General features: G+C 42.3%; 1 protein-coding gene and 1 long non-coding RNA gene across 3 annotated transcripts in view; both read left to right on the forward strand.

Annotated features, from left to right (window-relative positions):
* Nucleotides 1–5283: 5283 nt before the first annotated feature.
* Nucleotides 5284–6203, forward strand: LOC311094049. Its single transcript, XR_014608551.1, has 3 exons — nt 5284–5331; nt 5496–5807; nt 6079–6203. It is a non-coding gene; the product is annotated as an uncharacterized lncRNA (long non-coding RNA).
* Nucleotides 6204–11028: 4825 nt separating this feature from the next.
* The window catches only part of LOC311093944 (protein NLRC3-like), a 40523-nt gene continuing 32804 nt past the window's right edge, over nt 11029–18747 (forward strand). For both annotated transcript variants that reach the window (XM_084131634.1, XM_084131635.1), the window contains exons 1-5: nt 11029–11230; nt 12013–12084; nt 12800–12916; nt 13057–13173; nt 13425–13538. In XM_084131634.1, the coding sequence (XP_083987760.1) occupies nt 12035–12084; nt 12800–12916; nt 13057–13173; nt 13425–13538 (398 nt within the window). In that variant the 5' untranslated portion in view covers nt 11029–11230; nt 12013–12034. The remainder of the gene's footprint in view (nt 11231–12012; nt 12085–12799; nt 12917–13056; nt 13174–13424; nt 13539–18747) is intronic.

Raw genomic sequence — 18747 nt, forward strand, 5'->3', positions numbered from 1 at the left:
AAAATAATAGGCTATGGGGCATCGTGAGAGGGTCTGTCACAGAGGCAGCATGGAGACTACAAACCAAGATGGCCACCTGGTCCTGGACTACAGTTCCCAGGTTCCTCAGTGGTTGGGACACAGCTGTTGAGTGAAGGAGAAAAGCTGATAATGATCTGAGAACAGAGAGACCAAAGATCAGCTGAATGACATCTATTTCTGCTTTATTTTACAATCTAACTCAATATAGGCCTGTCCCTGAGCTTCACGTTGCCAGTTTAACTGTCACATATTAAAATTGCAAATTGTGCCTCAGATGTCTTTTCCTGTTGGCCTGATTTCACTTCCACTTCAGAGAAATGGCAAAAGATGATGTGGTAAACCTAGCCAGTTTTATAAACAGCAAACCAGTCATTACTGGTGTGGTGATTATTCAGGTTTGTGTGGTTATTTGCGCTTGACAATAATATTCAGTTAAATATCAAATCACTTCTTTAATGCAATGCTTATTAGTTCAGCATATATAAACAATATTCAAAGATTAGAGTTCAAGTGGTATGATTTACATAACTGCAGTTTTTACATGTAAAGACTGAGCTCAAAAAGAACAGCAAACATATATAAAATTAGAATATCATCAAAAAGTTGATTTATTTCAAGAATTCAACTTAACAGGTGAAACTAATATATTATATAGATTCATTACATGCAAAGTGAGATATTTCAAGCCTTTATTTGTTATAATTTTGATGATTATGGCTTACAGCTTATGAAACCCACGAAATCAAAATAATTACACAGTGATACCATGGTCATTGAACCAGGTTTTGGTTATATTGGCAGTGTGGGCAGGTGCAAATCCTGCTGGAGAATGAAGGAAGCATGAAGTGCTCTGGAAATGTCCTGGTAGACGGCTGCGTTGACTCTGGATTTAATAAAGCACAGTGGACCAAAGTCCTCTTTTCTGATGAGAGCAAATTTTGCATCTCATTTGGAAACCAAGGTCCCAGAGTCTGGAGGAAGAATGGAGAGGCACACAATCCAAGATGCTTGAAGTCCAGTGTGAAGTTTCCACAGTCTGTGTTGGTTTGGGGAGCCATGTCATCGGCTGGTGTTGGTCCACTGTGCTGTCCACTCAACGCTGCCGTCTACCAGGAGGACATTTCAGAGCACTTCATGCTTCCTGCTGCTGACCAACTTTATGGAGATGCAGATTTCATTTTCCAACAGGACTTGGCACCTGCACACAGTGCCAAAGCTACCAGTACCTGGTTTAAGGACCATGGTATCCCTGTTCTTAATTGGCCAGCAAACTTGCCTGACCTTAACCCTATAGACAATCTATGGGGTATTGTGAAGAGGATGATGCGATACGCCAGACCCAACAATGCAGAAGAGCTGAAGGCCACTTTTAGAGCAACCTGGGCTCTCATAACACCTGAGCAGTGCCACAGACTGATCGACTCCGCATTGCTGCAGTAATTCTGGCAAAAGGAGCCCCAACTAAGTATTGAGTGCTGTACATGCTCATACTTTTCATGTTCATACTTTTCAGTTGGCCAGCATTTCTAAAAATCCTTTTTTTATATTGGTGAAGTAATCATAGCTGAAGTAATATTCTAATTTTCTGAGATACTGAATTTGGGATTTTCATTAGTTGTAAGTTATAATCATCAAAATTAAAAGAAATAAACATTTGAAATATATCTGTCTGTGTGTAATGAATGAATATAATATACAAGTTTCACTTTTTGAATGGAATTACTGAAATAAATCAACTTTTTCATGATATTCTAATTATATGACCAGCACCTGTATACTTGAATATCATTATGTTGTATATCTTTAGACATTATATATTTATCTGAGCTTTAAATCTGTTTTCAAGAGAAAATATAAATGCAACTATTTTATGGCACATAATTCATGATTAAATAAAAATGTCAACAGATGTCTTCAATGATAAATGTATTACTGAGAGATCTGATCAAATAAACAGATAAATAATAATTATATGTTTTTGTGTGCATTTTCTGGCAGAAAACCTGATCATTACCAAAGCTAAACCTGTTCAAACACAACTGTATATATTCAGTCATGTCAGATCTGCCATGACAATCTAGAGAAGAGAAATGGTTTCACATCAGTGTCGTGCAAAGAACAATAATGATTTCCTGACTGACTTCATTATGATGATGCACAGAAAACCACAAAATATGCGGTGAGGGTGGCACAATCTGACTAGCCAACTCAAAAGGGCAAACAAACAAATAAGCTATGCAAATGAACTAAAGCTAATAAAATAAAAACATTAGTAAGAATTAAAACCATGTTTTAAATAACTGAATAAAGCAGAAGAGAATGAAGATGCTCCCTTATAGGAGTCATGAACCACTAAAAAAAAAAAAAAAAAGAATTATATATATATAATGTTCTCTGAGGTCCAATTATAATGTTATCAAGACTTTTACATCAAAAACATCCTAATTTATAAAATAATAGGCTATGGGGCATCGTGAGAGGGTCTGTCACAGAGGCAGCATGGAGACTACAAACCAAGATGGCCACCTGGTCCTGGACTACAGTTCCCAGGTTCCTCAGTGGTTGGGACACAGCTGTTGAGTGAAGGAGAAAAGCTGATAATGATCTGAGAACAGAGAGACTGTTAGAGAGCATTCAGAGAAGCTGGAAGAGTGTTTTGGTTAAAACTTTTGGAGTTTTGAGTTGATTATTAAAAAGAAACCAGTGACTTGATCTCTGCCTGGACTGGATTTGTGAAGCAACACACACTTTGGTTATACCCTACCTCTCACGTGTACACACACACAGCTCTCCGTTGCACTAATAAATATTGTTATATTGTGTAGGCTATATACATATTACGCAAGCAGTAAGGAGAGCCACATGATTATTTTCAGCTTTCACACACACACACACACACACACACACACACACACACACACACACACACACACACACACACACACACACACACACAGTTTTTGCAGTTGTATGAAATACATGTTAGTTTTATTTAGCAGTGTCCTGTAGTGATGGGAGAAACAAAGCTTTTCAAAGCTTTCATACACACAAAAAAACCTTTAATAACTTTTTTAATACCAGGTTTACAAATGAGGACGTCCCTAAAGGGAGGTTTTTGGAGATTTTGTCAGGGTTTAGTCACTTCTGGGTACAAATTTAATACCAAAATATATATAAAAAATATAATTTCACTTTCTGCTGTTCACAGGTTCGGGCCCTGAGAGCTTATATAGAGACAGACAGTCGGAGAAGCTCTTGGTAGTGATGGTGAAATGGGCTTTCCCGCTCGACTGTATCGCACAATGGTTCATTACGCGAAGCTCGTCAACACGTTTCACACTATAATGACATCTTGTGGCCAAAAGGTGGAAAAGCTGCTTTTCTGTCCCAGGAGACGCATCCATTTTTCTTCATGTAATAAATCACTTTGTCTTCTGTAAACCACAAAGCAATCAAATTAATCCTCATAATTCATGTGTTAGTGTCGATGTAGTTCTTACACAATGTATGAACAAACAACTGTATGGATGAATTTATGAATTTAATCTGCTTTGATCTACAAATGCAGCCTTATTCACATAAACTTCAGCCTCAGTCCTAATCCTATGAGTTCATAGGCAAGGCTCATGTAGGCATATATAATCAAAATAAAAGAAAATTATTGTGGAATGGTGAAGTGCTTGTGAACATTTTATTTTGTGGGTAATTTAAGAAATGAAAGATTTTTATTAAGGAACAGGACTTGTTCAACAGTGCGAGGCTGTAGAGGATAATAATGGGTTTTATGGGAGTGTTAGATCAATCTATTTAGGGTTAGCATCAACCTCTAATTATTGTATTATTCTAACTAAGTGCATGTGGGAAACCACATCATGATTATGCAAAGTTACCATTAGAAGAAGTTAAGTTTGTCATTTAATTTCTATTGTAATGGTCGTGACCGGTTAATATACCTTAATTAAGTGTGTTCAGATCTATGGGGACTAAAACCCTAGTTTGATGGACACCTGTACGAACGACAGACACAATGGAGAAAGTCGTTTTCTTCTTCTGTGTGTTTTCTTTTTGGATTATGCAAATCACATATACAGGTATATCAATTCTATTTCAAACATTCATGAATTTAACATATCAATCTCAAATAGCTATCAAGTTAAAAAGGATGGGTTTTTATCAATGTCTCTCCAGATTTGTCAGTACGAGGATCTTCTGATCGGTTAAGAGTTCAGATTGGAGAAAACATCATTCTGAACTGCAGTGCATAATATAAGCTGAGTTTAGGATACAATTTAAATGTCATAATAGCACATAAACCTTGATTAAATAAAATGTCTTCAAAGTTAAATGTATTGTTGAGAGTTCTGATCAAATAAACAGCATTAAAACTAAGAAATAATAATAAAAATACATGTTTGTGCATTTTCTGGCAGGAAACCTGATCATTACCAATGCTAAAACTCTTTCATAACTATGTTCAATGATGTCCTTCATGCGTTTAGAACAACAAAATATGGTTTCACATGTTTCCTGATTGACTGCATTATGATGATATGCCTAGTTATTGCGAGAATTAAGCTAAATTAAATCAGTTCCTGATTTACTTCAGCAAAGAATAGAAATCATGACATGTCCATCTGGTGGTCACGGCGCGTTACTGCAGCCTGTGTGTCGCGCGGTGTTGCCAATGGGATTTTGTCATAAATTTTCGCTTTTTTTTAATGTTTCGCGACAAGGAGCTATTTTTGCTATATTTAAATAAAATTAGCGAGATTTTTTTTATTTTTGGCAATTAAACTCTGGCACTGATTGGCCACACCCGTGATCTCAAGACACGCCGCTAGAGGGCAGCCCCGCGGTGTTGCTGTTGCTAAAGCCGTCAAAACAGCGCAGTCATGTCTCCGGTTCCACCCGTGTATGTTTATGTAGTATATGTTATTATTATAGCATATTGATGCAGACAGAACAATTATGATGATGGTTTTTATTATTGGGGTTATTAATACCATTATTAGATTATCACCAAATTTCTAAAGCCTGTTGTTTCTTTGAGATCTATTACATAAAGATTCAGATTATAGTTTGATGTTTCTTATTTGTCATTTTTATCATGTAAGATCGACATTTGTTAAATGTTCAGACTAAATCAGTCAATGTTTAGTAATATTTTACCGCTCAGGGAAGCGTTTTATCCCTGTATATAAATGTGTTTGTGATTCATTAGCCTGAATCTGTGACATAAACCAGCTCTTCTGTTTCTCTTCAGGTTCAGAGGGTTGAATCTGCTGCTGTTTTGCTTTATCATATATAGTGGTCAGTATCATTTTTGTTCATAAATTCAGTAGGCTATATTACATCATCACACACCATGACTACTTCTCTATACAACTGATTGCGGAGAATATAGAGAAAGAGTTATGTGTTTTTCAGTATTGATTCTTTGTATTGAATTAATTTTATTCTATCTGTGTTTGCAGAATCCCCAGCTGAAGGAAACAATCATATATCTGTGACGGGGAAAACAGGAGGAAACTTCTCCCTGTCGTGTGAATCTGAGGACAGAGACATTTCTCTTGTTGTATTTAACAAACGGTCAGGAAACATCTTTGCTTGTGAGAATGAAGAATGTAAGACTGTAGATAAACGAGTGTTTAAAGAAGGATCATGTGACATCATCATCGAGGATCTGAGATTCAGGGACGCTGGGAAATACACTTTAATAGTCTATTACAGTAATAATCAGACAGAGCCGGAGCAACAGATCAGGGAATATCATCTTCATATTCATGGTAAAGTCAAAACTGATCAAACCATCAGCGTGTGCTTTCATGATTTCCTGAAAATGTTAACAGTTTAATAAAATAACTATTGTGTTTGGCCTGTGATCAGCAAAAACATTAAATGTAACAAATGAACAATTATCCAATATCCAGATTAGATGATTCCATTGTAGGATTTATTTAAATTATTACATTTGGTTCCTTTAATTCTAAATTTGTTATTATGGCCTTGACTGATTGACACATTATAATAATCAGTAATGTCTGTGTTCCTCCTCAGATGAGATCTCTGTGCAGGAAGGAGAGGATCTGGAGTTGGATGTTCTGTTGACCATCGCTGGTAAAGTGGAGTATCAGAACAGAAGAAGCTCAGGCTGGACAGAGGTGTGGAGGAAAGATCGCAGCCTGATCCACTGACCGTCAGTGACGAGACTCTGATCATTAATGAGTTTACAGTCACTGACACTGGAACATACAGAGTTCTGGATTATGAAGGAGAAACCTTGATCTCAGTCTCAGTCACAGGTGAGAGAAGATCAGTGGATGAGGAGAGATATTTGAGCTGATTTTTTTAAATCAGGATTTGAACAGAAAATTGATGCTGATTCTCCTCTACAGAATCTGGTACTGACTCAACGGAAACACTGGATACAGATGATGACAAAACTGATGAACAACATAGTAAGTAAAACAGGAGGCATTGAGAGATTTACACAATCTTTAAGCAGTGAGTTTAAAGGAGAACTCCGGTCAATTTTAACATTGAGCTCATTTTTTTGTAAATTTGGAGTGCTGTCAATACAGAGAACAACGACAAAAATCGGTGTTGCCTACACCGTGTTATCCTCTTTTTAACATTTGCACCCTGTTGACTTCAATGGGGCAATATTTAAACCTGCTTTTAGCCTCTTAACATCCTTGATGTGTCATTACAAGTGCACAGCCAATGTGAGTGATTCCTTCAGAGTGAACACGGTGAATCTGACTGCAGTAGATGTGAAAGATATGAATAAAAATGAAGTTAATTTGGCCAGCGCTCATACCTGTATTTACATCCTGTTTTCGGTCGAAGTCCAAAGTAATCGATTGTCGAGTCCTCCACTGTTGCTTAGTGACCTATGATCACGCGCGTGAACTCGACAATCAACTACTATGGACTTGTTAAAATTGACCGGAGTTCTCCTTTAATACAATAAAAATAAAAAAATGTAAGAAGAAAAACTGTTCTCTTCCCTCCTTCCTCCTTCAGCTGTAGAGATCTGGGTTATTGTGTGTGTGTGTGGAGCTCTGCTGGTTCTGGTGGCTGGGATTACGGTCGTCTGTGTTTACGGTATGTACATGTCTGATGAGCGGCCTGGGAGAGCTCAGAGTCACGGAGAGCCAAGTCCCTGGACATGGAGGAGTTTATCAGACTATTCAGCAGCCAGCACAAAAACCGCAGAATACAGCTGAGGCAGAGCAGAACACTTCATTTTTGTGTTGAAAATAAAGTAATGTAAAAAGTAAAGTAAATAATGTTAAATTACTAATAAATAATGTCTGATGATTTTTTTTAATGATTTTTTTATTTATTGGAACAAACCTGTCCTGAAGGCACCCCAACACTGCACATTTTCTTTGTCTCCCTAATCAAACACACCTGATTCAACTCATCAGGGCTGCGTTCTCCGATAACGTTGTCTCTTAGCGCGCTACGAAGACTCAAAAGGTACACCTTAACTACAGGCATACCTTTCCTATGTGTGTTCTCCGAACTATACCTTAGGATGTTGCTTAAGGTAAACCTTCTTAAGTTCGACCTTAGCAGGCTCTGTCCATGGTGGAGGCGCTGAATAGGTTGATATCGATGCCTCGATGATCGATTGTGCGCTCTTTCCTTCACAGCGGTATAGGTAAAGTATTGAGAAAACAATGTTCTTTATAAAGAAGCGTTTTAGAAATAGTACAAACTGCATTTATCGGGGCTCAATGAAATATGTACATGCAGAAATAAATATGAGTATGTGTTTATAATTTAGCAAGTGTGCAATCCCAAACCCTCACGGCCATAAGTGTGTTAATGTTCTCCACAACGTATGCTGATTATCCACCAGCCATGTAGTTGACATACACTAACTGGCTCCGCGGACGCCGTCTTTGATTTAAAACAAGTACTCGCTGTCTCGCTGCCATAGCTATAAAGTTTGTGTAAACTCATCTTTCGTTATATAGACTCCTAAGCCTTTTCTGTCAAATGGTTCGCCAGCTGATGTGCCTTAGGATAGTAATTAAAAAAGCTAACAACCATTAGTGTATGGAAACTTTATTAATGAAAACACTTCCATACACTGGGTGTAGGCTATAACAACTTAAGTATTTTATGTGTAAAATTTTAAAGTAAAGTAAAAATGTAATTTTAATACTAAATCAGATTTTATATTAAATGTTCATATAAAATTGTCTAAGTGTAATTAAACTGCGATGTAAAAAAGCTTTTTGCGTAGTGGTGGCCACTAGCGATATGAACCGTCAGCAGCGATAAGGTATAGCTAAGAGCGCTCCAGACCAACCTTACGAACGTATGACTTACAGAAGGTATACTTAACTAAGAAGGTTTCGGAAACCACGTATTAACGATAAGGTACTTCTTAAGGTACAACTTAAGAACGACGTAGCGTTAAGGTAGTTTCGGAGAACGCAGCCCAGCTCATTAGGCTAACCCATGTGATAATGAGCTGATGAGTTGAATCAGGTGTGTTTGATTAGGGAGACAAAGAAAACGTGCAGTGTTGGGGCGCCTTCAGGACAGGTTTGGGAACTAATCCATGCAAAATACAAAAATGTAATAACATCTATATTAGAGCATGTGGCATTGCACAAAATTTTGCTTAATTGTTGCTTAAATTGTGCTTAATATTTTCTAAACCAGTATTTATTTTCAGTTGAATTTTCTGATTTGAAAAAAGGATTTCAAAACGAATTCAAAACTGTGAATTTTGAATGTCCTCTTGTTTGCCAGCTTTGGATAATATATTTAAAAAGCAAACAACAATTAGTGTAATGACAATGTTATTCTTTGCATGAAAACACTTGAATTAGAACTCTATTTTTTATATTAGATATATTGAGGGTCATTTGTTTTGTGTGGATATATTCATGCAACCTTGCATTACATTCATTAAAGGGTTAGTTCACCCAAAAATTCTGTCAGTAATTACTCACCCTCATGTTGTTCCAACCCCGTAAGACCTTCGTTCATCTTCGGAACACAAATTAATATATTTTTGATGAAATCTGAGAGCTGATCACTCCTCCATAATTTTCTATGTGATTGAAACTTGCAGGCCCAGAAAAGTCATTAAAGAGATCGTTAATATAGTCCAAATGACTCCAGTGGCTCAATCTTAAGTTTATCAAGCGGTGAGAATACTTTTTGTGCGCAAAAACAAACAAAAATAACGACTTTATTCCACTATTCATTTCATTCTCTCTGGTCCTCTAGTTGGTTAACGTAGTGTTTTTGCGCAGCGCGTCTGTGTTACACGTCACCACATAGGCTCACTATTGGCCGACGCCAGTCATGTGTGTGATGCGTGATGACATATAACACAGACGCGCAGCGCAAAAACACTACGAGGCCCAGAGAGAAGGAAATGAATAGTGGAATAAAGTCGTTATTTTTGTTTGTTTTTGCGCACAAAAAGTATTCTCGTCGTTTGATATACTTAAGATTTATTGATTATTATTTAGATGTCGTGTTCAGAACACCTCACAGTTTCACATGAGAAAAGAGCAGATATTACACACTTTACACACATATTCTCACATTACTTACAATCTCATGTGATTAATATTACATTGTTAGATTAACTATTTTCTTGAGCTAGCATGAAAACTATATCCAGCGATTAAAAAAGACTTATACACAAATGTGTGTATTTTTCATCATCAGATCTTTCCAGTAAAGAAGAGCAGAAAAGGGCTCCGCTAATATTTTCTCCAGGATCTGAGCAGCTTTGACACTAGATGATGAATCCATCACCATCTGAGACCGATATGAGCTAAAACCTGCTGTGCCAAATCTAAATGAAAGCATGTGTGTATTTCGCACAGTTCTGATCTCAGATCTGAAGGCTGTTTAACAGTAATCTAGCGCCATCTTTACCCATGAAGCTCTTTAGAGATCAGATGCTGGACGACAGTATTACTGATCATAATATTAACATTTTACTTGAAATGAGTAAATAATATTATCTCTGGATCCAAAATAGTCTTATATGTGCATAATTAATATTCATGATATCTCATCAAGCCCTCAAATGATTACTCTCTCTCTCTCTTTTTGAAGAAAAGGAGGGGTCTTTGTTGACCTTCAAGACACCTGTACTGGACTTCAAGCACTGTACGTCACATGTGTAAAAGTCTCACACTCTCACTCTTTAGGAGGAGTTAAAGAGTAAAAATGGCAAGAGCTATTTGGATCAGGCTCTTCCCCGAAGGGTTGCTGGAGTGCCTTGTACAGGCCTCCCATTGAAAAAAGGTCTGGAGACCTTCAGTGAAGAGTTGTGCATGGGTTAATAGCTACAAACAGATACAGAGCACACCTCGATCTCCAGGTTCAGGAGGGATGTCCTTTTTGTGGGATGACTGAAACTGTTTTTCATTTATTTTTTCAGTGTGGGAGGCTTGTGCCTTTATTTTCTCAATTAGAAGAATGGTGTACAGTTTTGGGAGAAGTGTTTTCACCTATGCTATTTATCTTTGGACCAAAGTATAGCAGAAACAGAAAGCAGATCCATGTTTTGCTTGCTTTTGGGCAAGCAAAAATGGGAATTTGGATTTCACGTAAACGCAAAATAAATAATGTTGGGACAACTGATGCAATGTTAATTCTAAAAGGATTAATTAATACTAGATTAAAGGTGGAATATGCATACTATAACTTGGTTAAAGACCTGGAGACTTTCAATCACATTTGGGGAGTAAACCAGTGCATATGTGAATCTGATTTCGATGGCAAATTTATATTTAATTGTGCTATTGTCTTGCTTGTCTTTTTGTGCAATTTATTATTGTATGTTTGTGTTTTAAATATACTTTTTTAAATCTATGTAAGTTTTAGTTAAACCTTGAATATTTTGTGATAAAGGGTGGTTAAAAGTAAAAAAAGTCTCTCTCTCTCTCTCTCTCTCTCTCTCTCTCTCTCTCTCTCTCTCTCTCTCTCCAAACTGGTTCAGCAACTTTTGCCTCCAGAAGTGAAAGTATTTTAAGAGTTTTACTGTGTGCCATTTTACACCAGGACGGGATACGATTCTTTACCTCAGAAAAAACAAGCATCAGAGTGTTTAATAGTAATATTTCTAGTTTCCTCTAAAGGAATTGACGTTGTGGGGAAACAGTTGATGAGAAACCATGAACATGTCGGGAACCAGTAACCCAACAGTGTAATCCAGGTGAGTGAACATTAGTCAGGTGAACTGCTTTACTTCCTCATTAACTTCACAAACCAGGACATACTTTCTTAAAGTATTTCAAAACTTAAACATGAAGAACTTCAAGAAACATGAATTTCTTAATCTTATTGATGTTTTGGGTGGGGTTGGACATAAAGGTAAAAATGTAAAAAATTACATTAATTATCAGTACCGATTGGGGAATCATCACAACTTTCTACAAGCCACAACTAAAAAATAAGGCAACTGACAAATGATGTGTAGTTTACATTTGTATTACTAAAAAATTATAAGTACGGTAGATGAGGGAGGTTGTACATTTTTACTTTACCGTTGGAAATGTTTATGTCTCATATTTTGTTATATTTTCTATCATTTCTGAGTAAATAAATGTGAGCTTGACATTGTGAAGTATAAAGAGTGCTGTTGTTAAACCTCCTTTAGTCACAGGAGAGAGAAACATCAGAGTGTTTACAATTCTAGTGTTACAAACTTCCCAGTCTGTTCAGCCGAGATATTTCTGTTTTAAACACACACAGATGAAATACTGGTGCAAACGCTACAGATCTGACTGAAGAAGATAATCTGCTGTTTCTGATGATGCCAGTTCTGAACATTAATTTACATGATTGATAAAATCACATTAAATGTTGATAATTATTGATTAGAAATCAGAAATCTGACTTGTTTTGTCTCCATAAACACATTGAAGAAAATGTCAAATGAAATGTATTGTATTTGAGTGTGTGTGAATGAGTGTTTCTGATCTCTTACTCGAGCAGCTCCATGAAGACTGAATGAATCATGGACGACACACACACATCCAGACATGGAGATTCTTCTCCAGGATTCAGGTACTTCAATCTTCATATGATCTTAATGTTATAGAAGACTCATTTTCTGCACATAACAGGGTGTTGTGTGTGTTTGCCAGGGTTGGTATAGTGATCTGTTGTTTCTATCATATTCTGCTGCCGGGATATACAGTAGTTGGATCCACTCAGGGTCTTTAAACACTGTCCAAAGACACACAGATACAGTAGACAGCTAGATGATATATGACATTATCCTTGGACAGTCTCATCACTCTTCAACACACTGTCTTAATAGACAACCTTCTCATGTGGGATTTATTTTCATGTTAAATCAGTCAAGTTGATTCTTGTCTCGATTCTGCTATCTCTGTTCTATTTAAGTCATTTAAGGGTGAAAGATTATGTGTATGGCATAATTTGGCAATATCCACTTATTATCAAAACTCACACTATTATAAAGCGCTGCAATAGCAGGAGTCGAGCACAGGATCAGGTCTCCTCTCACAGCTGATCCAGAGCTTCAGTCCTGATGTTTGACGGACAGACAGAAAACTTTGAAAAGCGCTAAGCTTGGTTAAGTAACTGTTTTTGTAATTAGTTACTTTCCGCCTCTAGATATAGTTGGTGCCCTGAGGGTCTCGTCTCACACAGGGTCTTTATACACTTTCCTATTAAAAGAGCACACATCTATGTCAATAAACAGGCGAAATGATCCTTTTTTTTTTGCCAAAAATAACTCTGTTTTCTATTAAAGCCAAAGTTGCAGACAGAATTCAATCTCACCGGAGTCCAGCTGTGTGTCCATGAGGAGTGACCGGTCTATGGGGGAGCCAATAACATTTAAAGGAAAACTCACATCAACTGATCTGAGGTACAACATTTGATAGATACTGTAGATAGATAGATAGATAGATAGTCTATATAAAGTTTATCTACATGTAAAATTAGCCATATGAATTCTTGTCCAGTCTGTCATCTCTGTTATTTTTTTAATCATCTGTTCTATTGAAGCCAAAGTTGCAGACAGAAATCAAACCCACCGGAGTCCAGCTGTGTATCCATGAAGAGTGACCGGTCTATGGGGGAGCCAATAACATTTAAGGGAAAACACACATCAACAGATCTGAGGTACAACATTTTTGTCTAGAGAGACTAGATCAGTTCTTTCCAGATCTTCTCTGGAGCCCCTAACACAATCACGACACATTTTCTTATGTCTCCCTCATATAAAACACCTGTTTCAGCTCATCAGCTCATTAGTAGAGACTGCAAGACCTGAATAGACAGATGGATGGATAAATGTAGATAAACCTCATATAGAACCAATCTATCCATGTAAAATGAACTATATATATATTCTTGTCTGTATTCTGTTGAAGTGGATTCCACCAGCAGAGATCACAGGCACCAGAGTCCAGCTGTGTGTCCATGAAGAGTGACCGGTCTATGGACAACATGACATTTAAGAGAAGACAAACATCAACTCAAATGAGGTACAACATTTCTGTCTAGACAGACTCATCCTGATAGTAACTCACTGTACCCAGACTATCCATTATAAATAACAGATAAGGTAAATAGTAACTAGCAACACTTTTAACGCAAGTTAACTTCTTGTTTATCGAAGTATTGTTACCAGTGTTATAACGTCGCAGCAGATGTGGCGACGGGACGTACGTCTCCGTTCCCTCCCTCAGGGAACGAGGGTTACCATATGTAACCGAGACGTTCCCTATCGTTCGGTCACTACGACGTACGTCGTGGTGAACGACGAATAGGAATCCCTACCAAAGTGCCACAGCTGCTGCACCCCATCCAGCGCCCTGAGCAAGCCTCTACACCTTCTTGCCTGGAAGGACAATAGGAGAGGGCTTACACCGAGAGTATCCATCACCGTTGTTCCGTGATAACCCATACAGTGAGATATTGGATAACACTGGGAAAGTGTGCCCGAACTGAGGGAGGGGAACGCTGCGGGAGCCACATTCTTAAGAAGAGTTATGTGGGAATACACATATGGACTAACCCAAGGGTTGTACTGCATATGATTTAATGGGTGACTTAGCCCAAGGGAAAGACACGGGCTTCCATTTAGGAGCAGCCGTGGAAGATATACACATATGGGATCCCTGTAGGGTCACACATATGGGACCCAGCCTAGACCCGGTTCTCAAGGATTCAGCGGGTAAAGGCCCGACACCGGACGCTCCACCACATCCAGGCCGAGGGTGTTTGGAGGACTCGACAGGTTTTGACTCTGGAGCAATAAGGTTGCACAGTAGGGTGCAGCAAGCCGACAGAGCCGGTACTCTCAGTGCTTCTACCCGTTTAGGGTGAGAACACGGGAGGACACGGGCTCTACATGTAGGCTATAGTATCTAGCGAACGCGTTAGGTGTCGCCCAGCCCGCAGCTCTACAGATATCTGTTAGCGAGGAGCCACGTGCCAGCGCCCAAGAGGATGCAACGCCTCTCGTGGAGTGTGCATGCAACCAGAGCACGCCTTGAGCTTCGTAAGCCAAGGCGATGGCATCCACTATCCAGTGGGCCATCCTCTGCTTGGAGACAGCCTTTCCCTTCTGCTGGCCTCCGTAACAGACAAAGAGCTGGTCTGAGGTCCTGACGCTTTGGGTTCTGTCCACGTACATACGCAGAGCGCGAACGGAACAGAGCAAAGCCAGGGCTGAGTCTGCCTCCTCCAGGGGCAGCGCTTGCAGGTTCACTACCTGATCTCTAAAGGGAGTGGTAGGAACCTTGGGCACATAGCCAGGCCGGGGTCTCAGTACAACATGGTTGTCACCCGGCTCGAACTCTAGGCACGATTCGTCGACCGAAAATGCTTGCAGGTCCCCTACCCTCTTGATCGAGGCCAGTGCAATCAGCAGCAAAGTCTTCAAGGAGAGAAGCTTTAAATCTGCTGACTGCAAAGGCTCAAAGGGAGCATCCTGAAGTGCTCGGAGCACCAGGGAAAGGTCCCAAGAGGGTATGGAGGGGGGACGAGGAGGATTTAATCGTCTCGCCCCCCTAAGGAACCTGACGACCAGGTCGTGCTTTCCAACTGTTTTGCCATCTATGTGCTCATGATATGCTGAAATAGCAGCAGCATGTACTTTAAGGGTGGAGGGAGACAGCCTTCACTCCAACCCTTGCTGCAAGAAGGAAAGCACTGCCCCTATCGAACATCTTCGGGGGTCCTCTCTGCGGGAGGAACACCACTCGACGAACAGCCTCCACTTCAAGGCGTACGCACGTCTCGTAGACGGCGCTAGTGCAGAAGTGACGGTGTTAAGTACCTCTGGGGGCAAGTCACCTAGAACCTCCGCGTCCCGTCCAGGGACCAGACATGGAGTTTCCAGAGGTCCGGACGCGGGTGCCCCCAAAGGGTGCCCCGTCTCTGAGTCAGAAGATCCTTCCTCAGAGGAATGGGCCAGGGAGGGACTGTCACAAGGAGTATGAGTTCTGGGAACCAAGTCCGGGTGGGCCAATAGGGAGCCACCAGAAGGACCTGCTCCTCGTCCTCCCTGACTTTGCACAGGGTCTGTGCAAGTAGGCTCACTGGGGGAAATGCATATTTGCGGAGGCCCCGGGGCCAGCTGTGTGCCAGTGCATCCGTGCCGAGTGTTCCCTCGGTCAGGGAGTAAAACAACCGGCAGTGGGAGGTTTCTGAGGAGGCAACAGGTCTACCTGAGCCTCTCCGAACTCTCTCCAGATCAGCTGAACCGCCTGGGGGTGGAGTCACCATTCTCCCAGGAGCACAGCTCGTGATAGCTCGTCGGCCACACGGTTGAGCACACCGGGGAATACATGGCTCGAAGCGACCTCAGATGCTTCTGACTCCAAGGAGGAGATGGCGGGCGAGTTGCGACATGCGACGGGAGCGTAGACCACCTTGACGGTTGATGTACGCAACGGTCGCAGTGTTGTCTGTACGGACCAGCACGTCTCTGCCCTGTAGCGATCTTTTTAGGCGGCTCAGAGCGAGATGTACTGCTAGCAACTCGAGGCAGTTGATGTGCCAGTGCAGTTGGGGGCCCGTCCACACCGCTGACACTACATGCCCGTTGTACGTGGCACCCCAGCCGGTGGCAGAGGCATCTGTGAAAACCACAGCACGCCTGGACACCTGTTCCAAGGGGACTCCTGCCCGGAGGAATGAAGGGTCTGACCACGGACTGAAGGTCTGGCGGCACTCCGGTGTGATTGCCACCCGGTGAGTGCCGTGATGCCACGCCCATCTCGGGACTTGGCCGTGAAGCCAGTGCTGAAGCAGTCTCATATGGAGCAGGCCGAGCGGAGTTACCGCTGCTGCTGCTGCCATATGCCCCAGGAGCCTCTGAAAGAATTTCAGTGGGACCGCAGTCCTGCCTTTGAACGTATTCAAGCAGTTCAACACCGACTGAGCGCGCTGCTCTGTGAGGCGCGCTGTCTGAACGACCGAATCCAATTCCAACCCGAGAAAAGAGATCCTCTGCACGGGGGCGAGTTTGCTCTTTTCCCAGTTGACCTGAAGGCCCAGCTGGCTGAGGTGCCTGAGCACGGGGTCCCTGTGTTCGCATAACTGATCTCGAGAGTGTGCCAATATGAGCCAGTCGTCGAGATAGTTGAGGGAGCGAACACCCTGTTCTCTCATGGGAACAAGGGCCCCCTCTGTGACTTTCGTGAAGACACGGGTAGACAGGGACAGGCCGAAGGGCAGGACCTTGTACTGATATGCTCGACCCTCGAACGCAAAGCGCAGAAACGGCCTGTGTCAAGGAAGAATCGAGACATGAAAGTACGTGTCCATCAGGTCGATCGCTGCAACCAATCTCGGGGACGGATGCATTCGAAAATGCGTTTCTGCGTGAGCATTTTGAAAGGTAGTTTGTGAAGGCTCCGATTCAAAACTCACAGGTCCAAGATCGGTCGTAACCCACCACCTTTCTTGGGTACAATGAAGTAGGGACTGTAGTTCCCTGACCTCATATCGGCTGGAGGGACCGGCTCTATCGCGTCCTTCGCCAGTAGGACTGCGATCTCCGCGCACAAGACATGGGCATCGGCTGCTCTCACTGTAGTGGAGTGGATGGCCCGAAACTTGGGGGGACGCCGGGCGAACTGAATCGCATAGCCGAGCCTGATGGTCCGAATGAGCCAGTGAGACGGACTGTGGAGCGCTAGCCAGGCTCGCAGAGACCGTACAAGCGGGACCAAAGGGACCGTAGGCGTACCCGGAGTGGGGCAGCGAGGTGGAACACAGGGGCTCGGCTCGGAAGGCTCTCTCTGGGAGGCAGCCCGTAGCGGAGTCTGAGTGTGCTGTGCAACACTTACCTGGTTCCACGAGGCAGGAGGTGCAGGAGGCGGCTTGGTTGCATTCTCAAACCGCACACTGTTCCCTGCTGGCGATAGAAGAGGCGGATGAGAGTGGTGAGGATTCTCTCCTCCCACTGCTCTCCTGGCCTTCTTCAGACCCAGGGATAGAAGAACTGCTTTTCTTTTGAGAATTTAGGTACCACTGTGACTCCAGTGGTGGAACACTCAAAAGATTCGTTCCCCGGCCCTCCACCGGAAGAGAGCAGCTCCACCCATCTCCGGGTCACCCATCTCAGGGGTGATTGTTTTCACCGACCACTTAAACAGTGGCTGAGACGGGCGGTGTCATCCTCCTGCAGCAGACACAGTAGAGCAGGCTGAGTCAGAGTTTTTTTGTTTTTTTTTTGCAGGGGATGACACCCTTGGCGACGAGTAAACTGAGGGGCAGCCCACGAGGCACTCTGGTGGTACGTCGGGGAAGCGCTTCAGTCTGCTGCTGACTGCGGAGAACTGCTGGGCCAATTCTCAACAGTGTCGCCGAAAAGGCCACCTTGTGAGATGGGAGCATCGAGAAAGCATACTTTGACGACGTCTCGCACCTCTGCAAGGACAGCCAGGGGCACTTCTGGACCACCAAGGTGGACATCGTCTGGCCGAGGGCCTGCGCTGTGACTTGAACACGGTCAGTCGACAAGTGCAGCTCAACTCCGGCTCAGAACTACCTTCGTGCAATAAGAGTGCCTTGGCCTCGCATGCAGGGCAGAGGTGGCTCGCCAGAGGCACAGCCACCCCACCATCGAGGGTAGCGAGAGAGGTGAAAACTTAAACAGAATTTGTCACTTTTGGCGTTCCATATTTTGGCACCAATATAGCTCCATACTGCTAAGTTTCCAATGCACATCCGAGAAAGACCCGGGAAAGCATGGCTGTCAGTTCTGAATCTGATTCAGCATAAGCACACACTATTACAGTGGGAACTCAGCATACCCTCATTTCCAGAACAAAACAGGCCCTCTCTCCGATGGAGCAATCGACATCTGCCCTCAGCTGGAGCCCTGAATGAAACGCTAGGTTCTTCCAATTTTGAAGGACCAGCAATCCCATCCAGAAGCTGCACAACTTGTAATGCGCTAGAGAGGGAGGGGCCCTAGGGGGTTGGTTCCCCGAAGGAGAAGCCCTCAGCTCTCAGATCACCCAAGCCATTCTACTGAAGTAGACCTCTCCTGGTGGCCACCAGGGAGGGCGCTACAACAGAGAATAGACAAGGAGACTGCGCACCTAGAGCGCCGAGCGAGCGCTGGGTTGCCGTGACGACCCGCGCTGCAGACTGGCAGCTCGACGGCACACGACACGCTGAGGAGCGAGAGATCCGTCGGGTTTTCCCCACGGAAGCTCTCGCCGATCTCCACGG

The sequence above is a fragment of the Abramis brama genome, assembly GCF_963993115.1.
Source record: "Abramis brama genome assembly, chromosome: 12".
Classification (NCBI taxonomy): Eukaryota; Metazoa; Chordata; class Actinopteri; order Cypriniformes; family Leuciscidae; genus Abramis; species Abramis brama.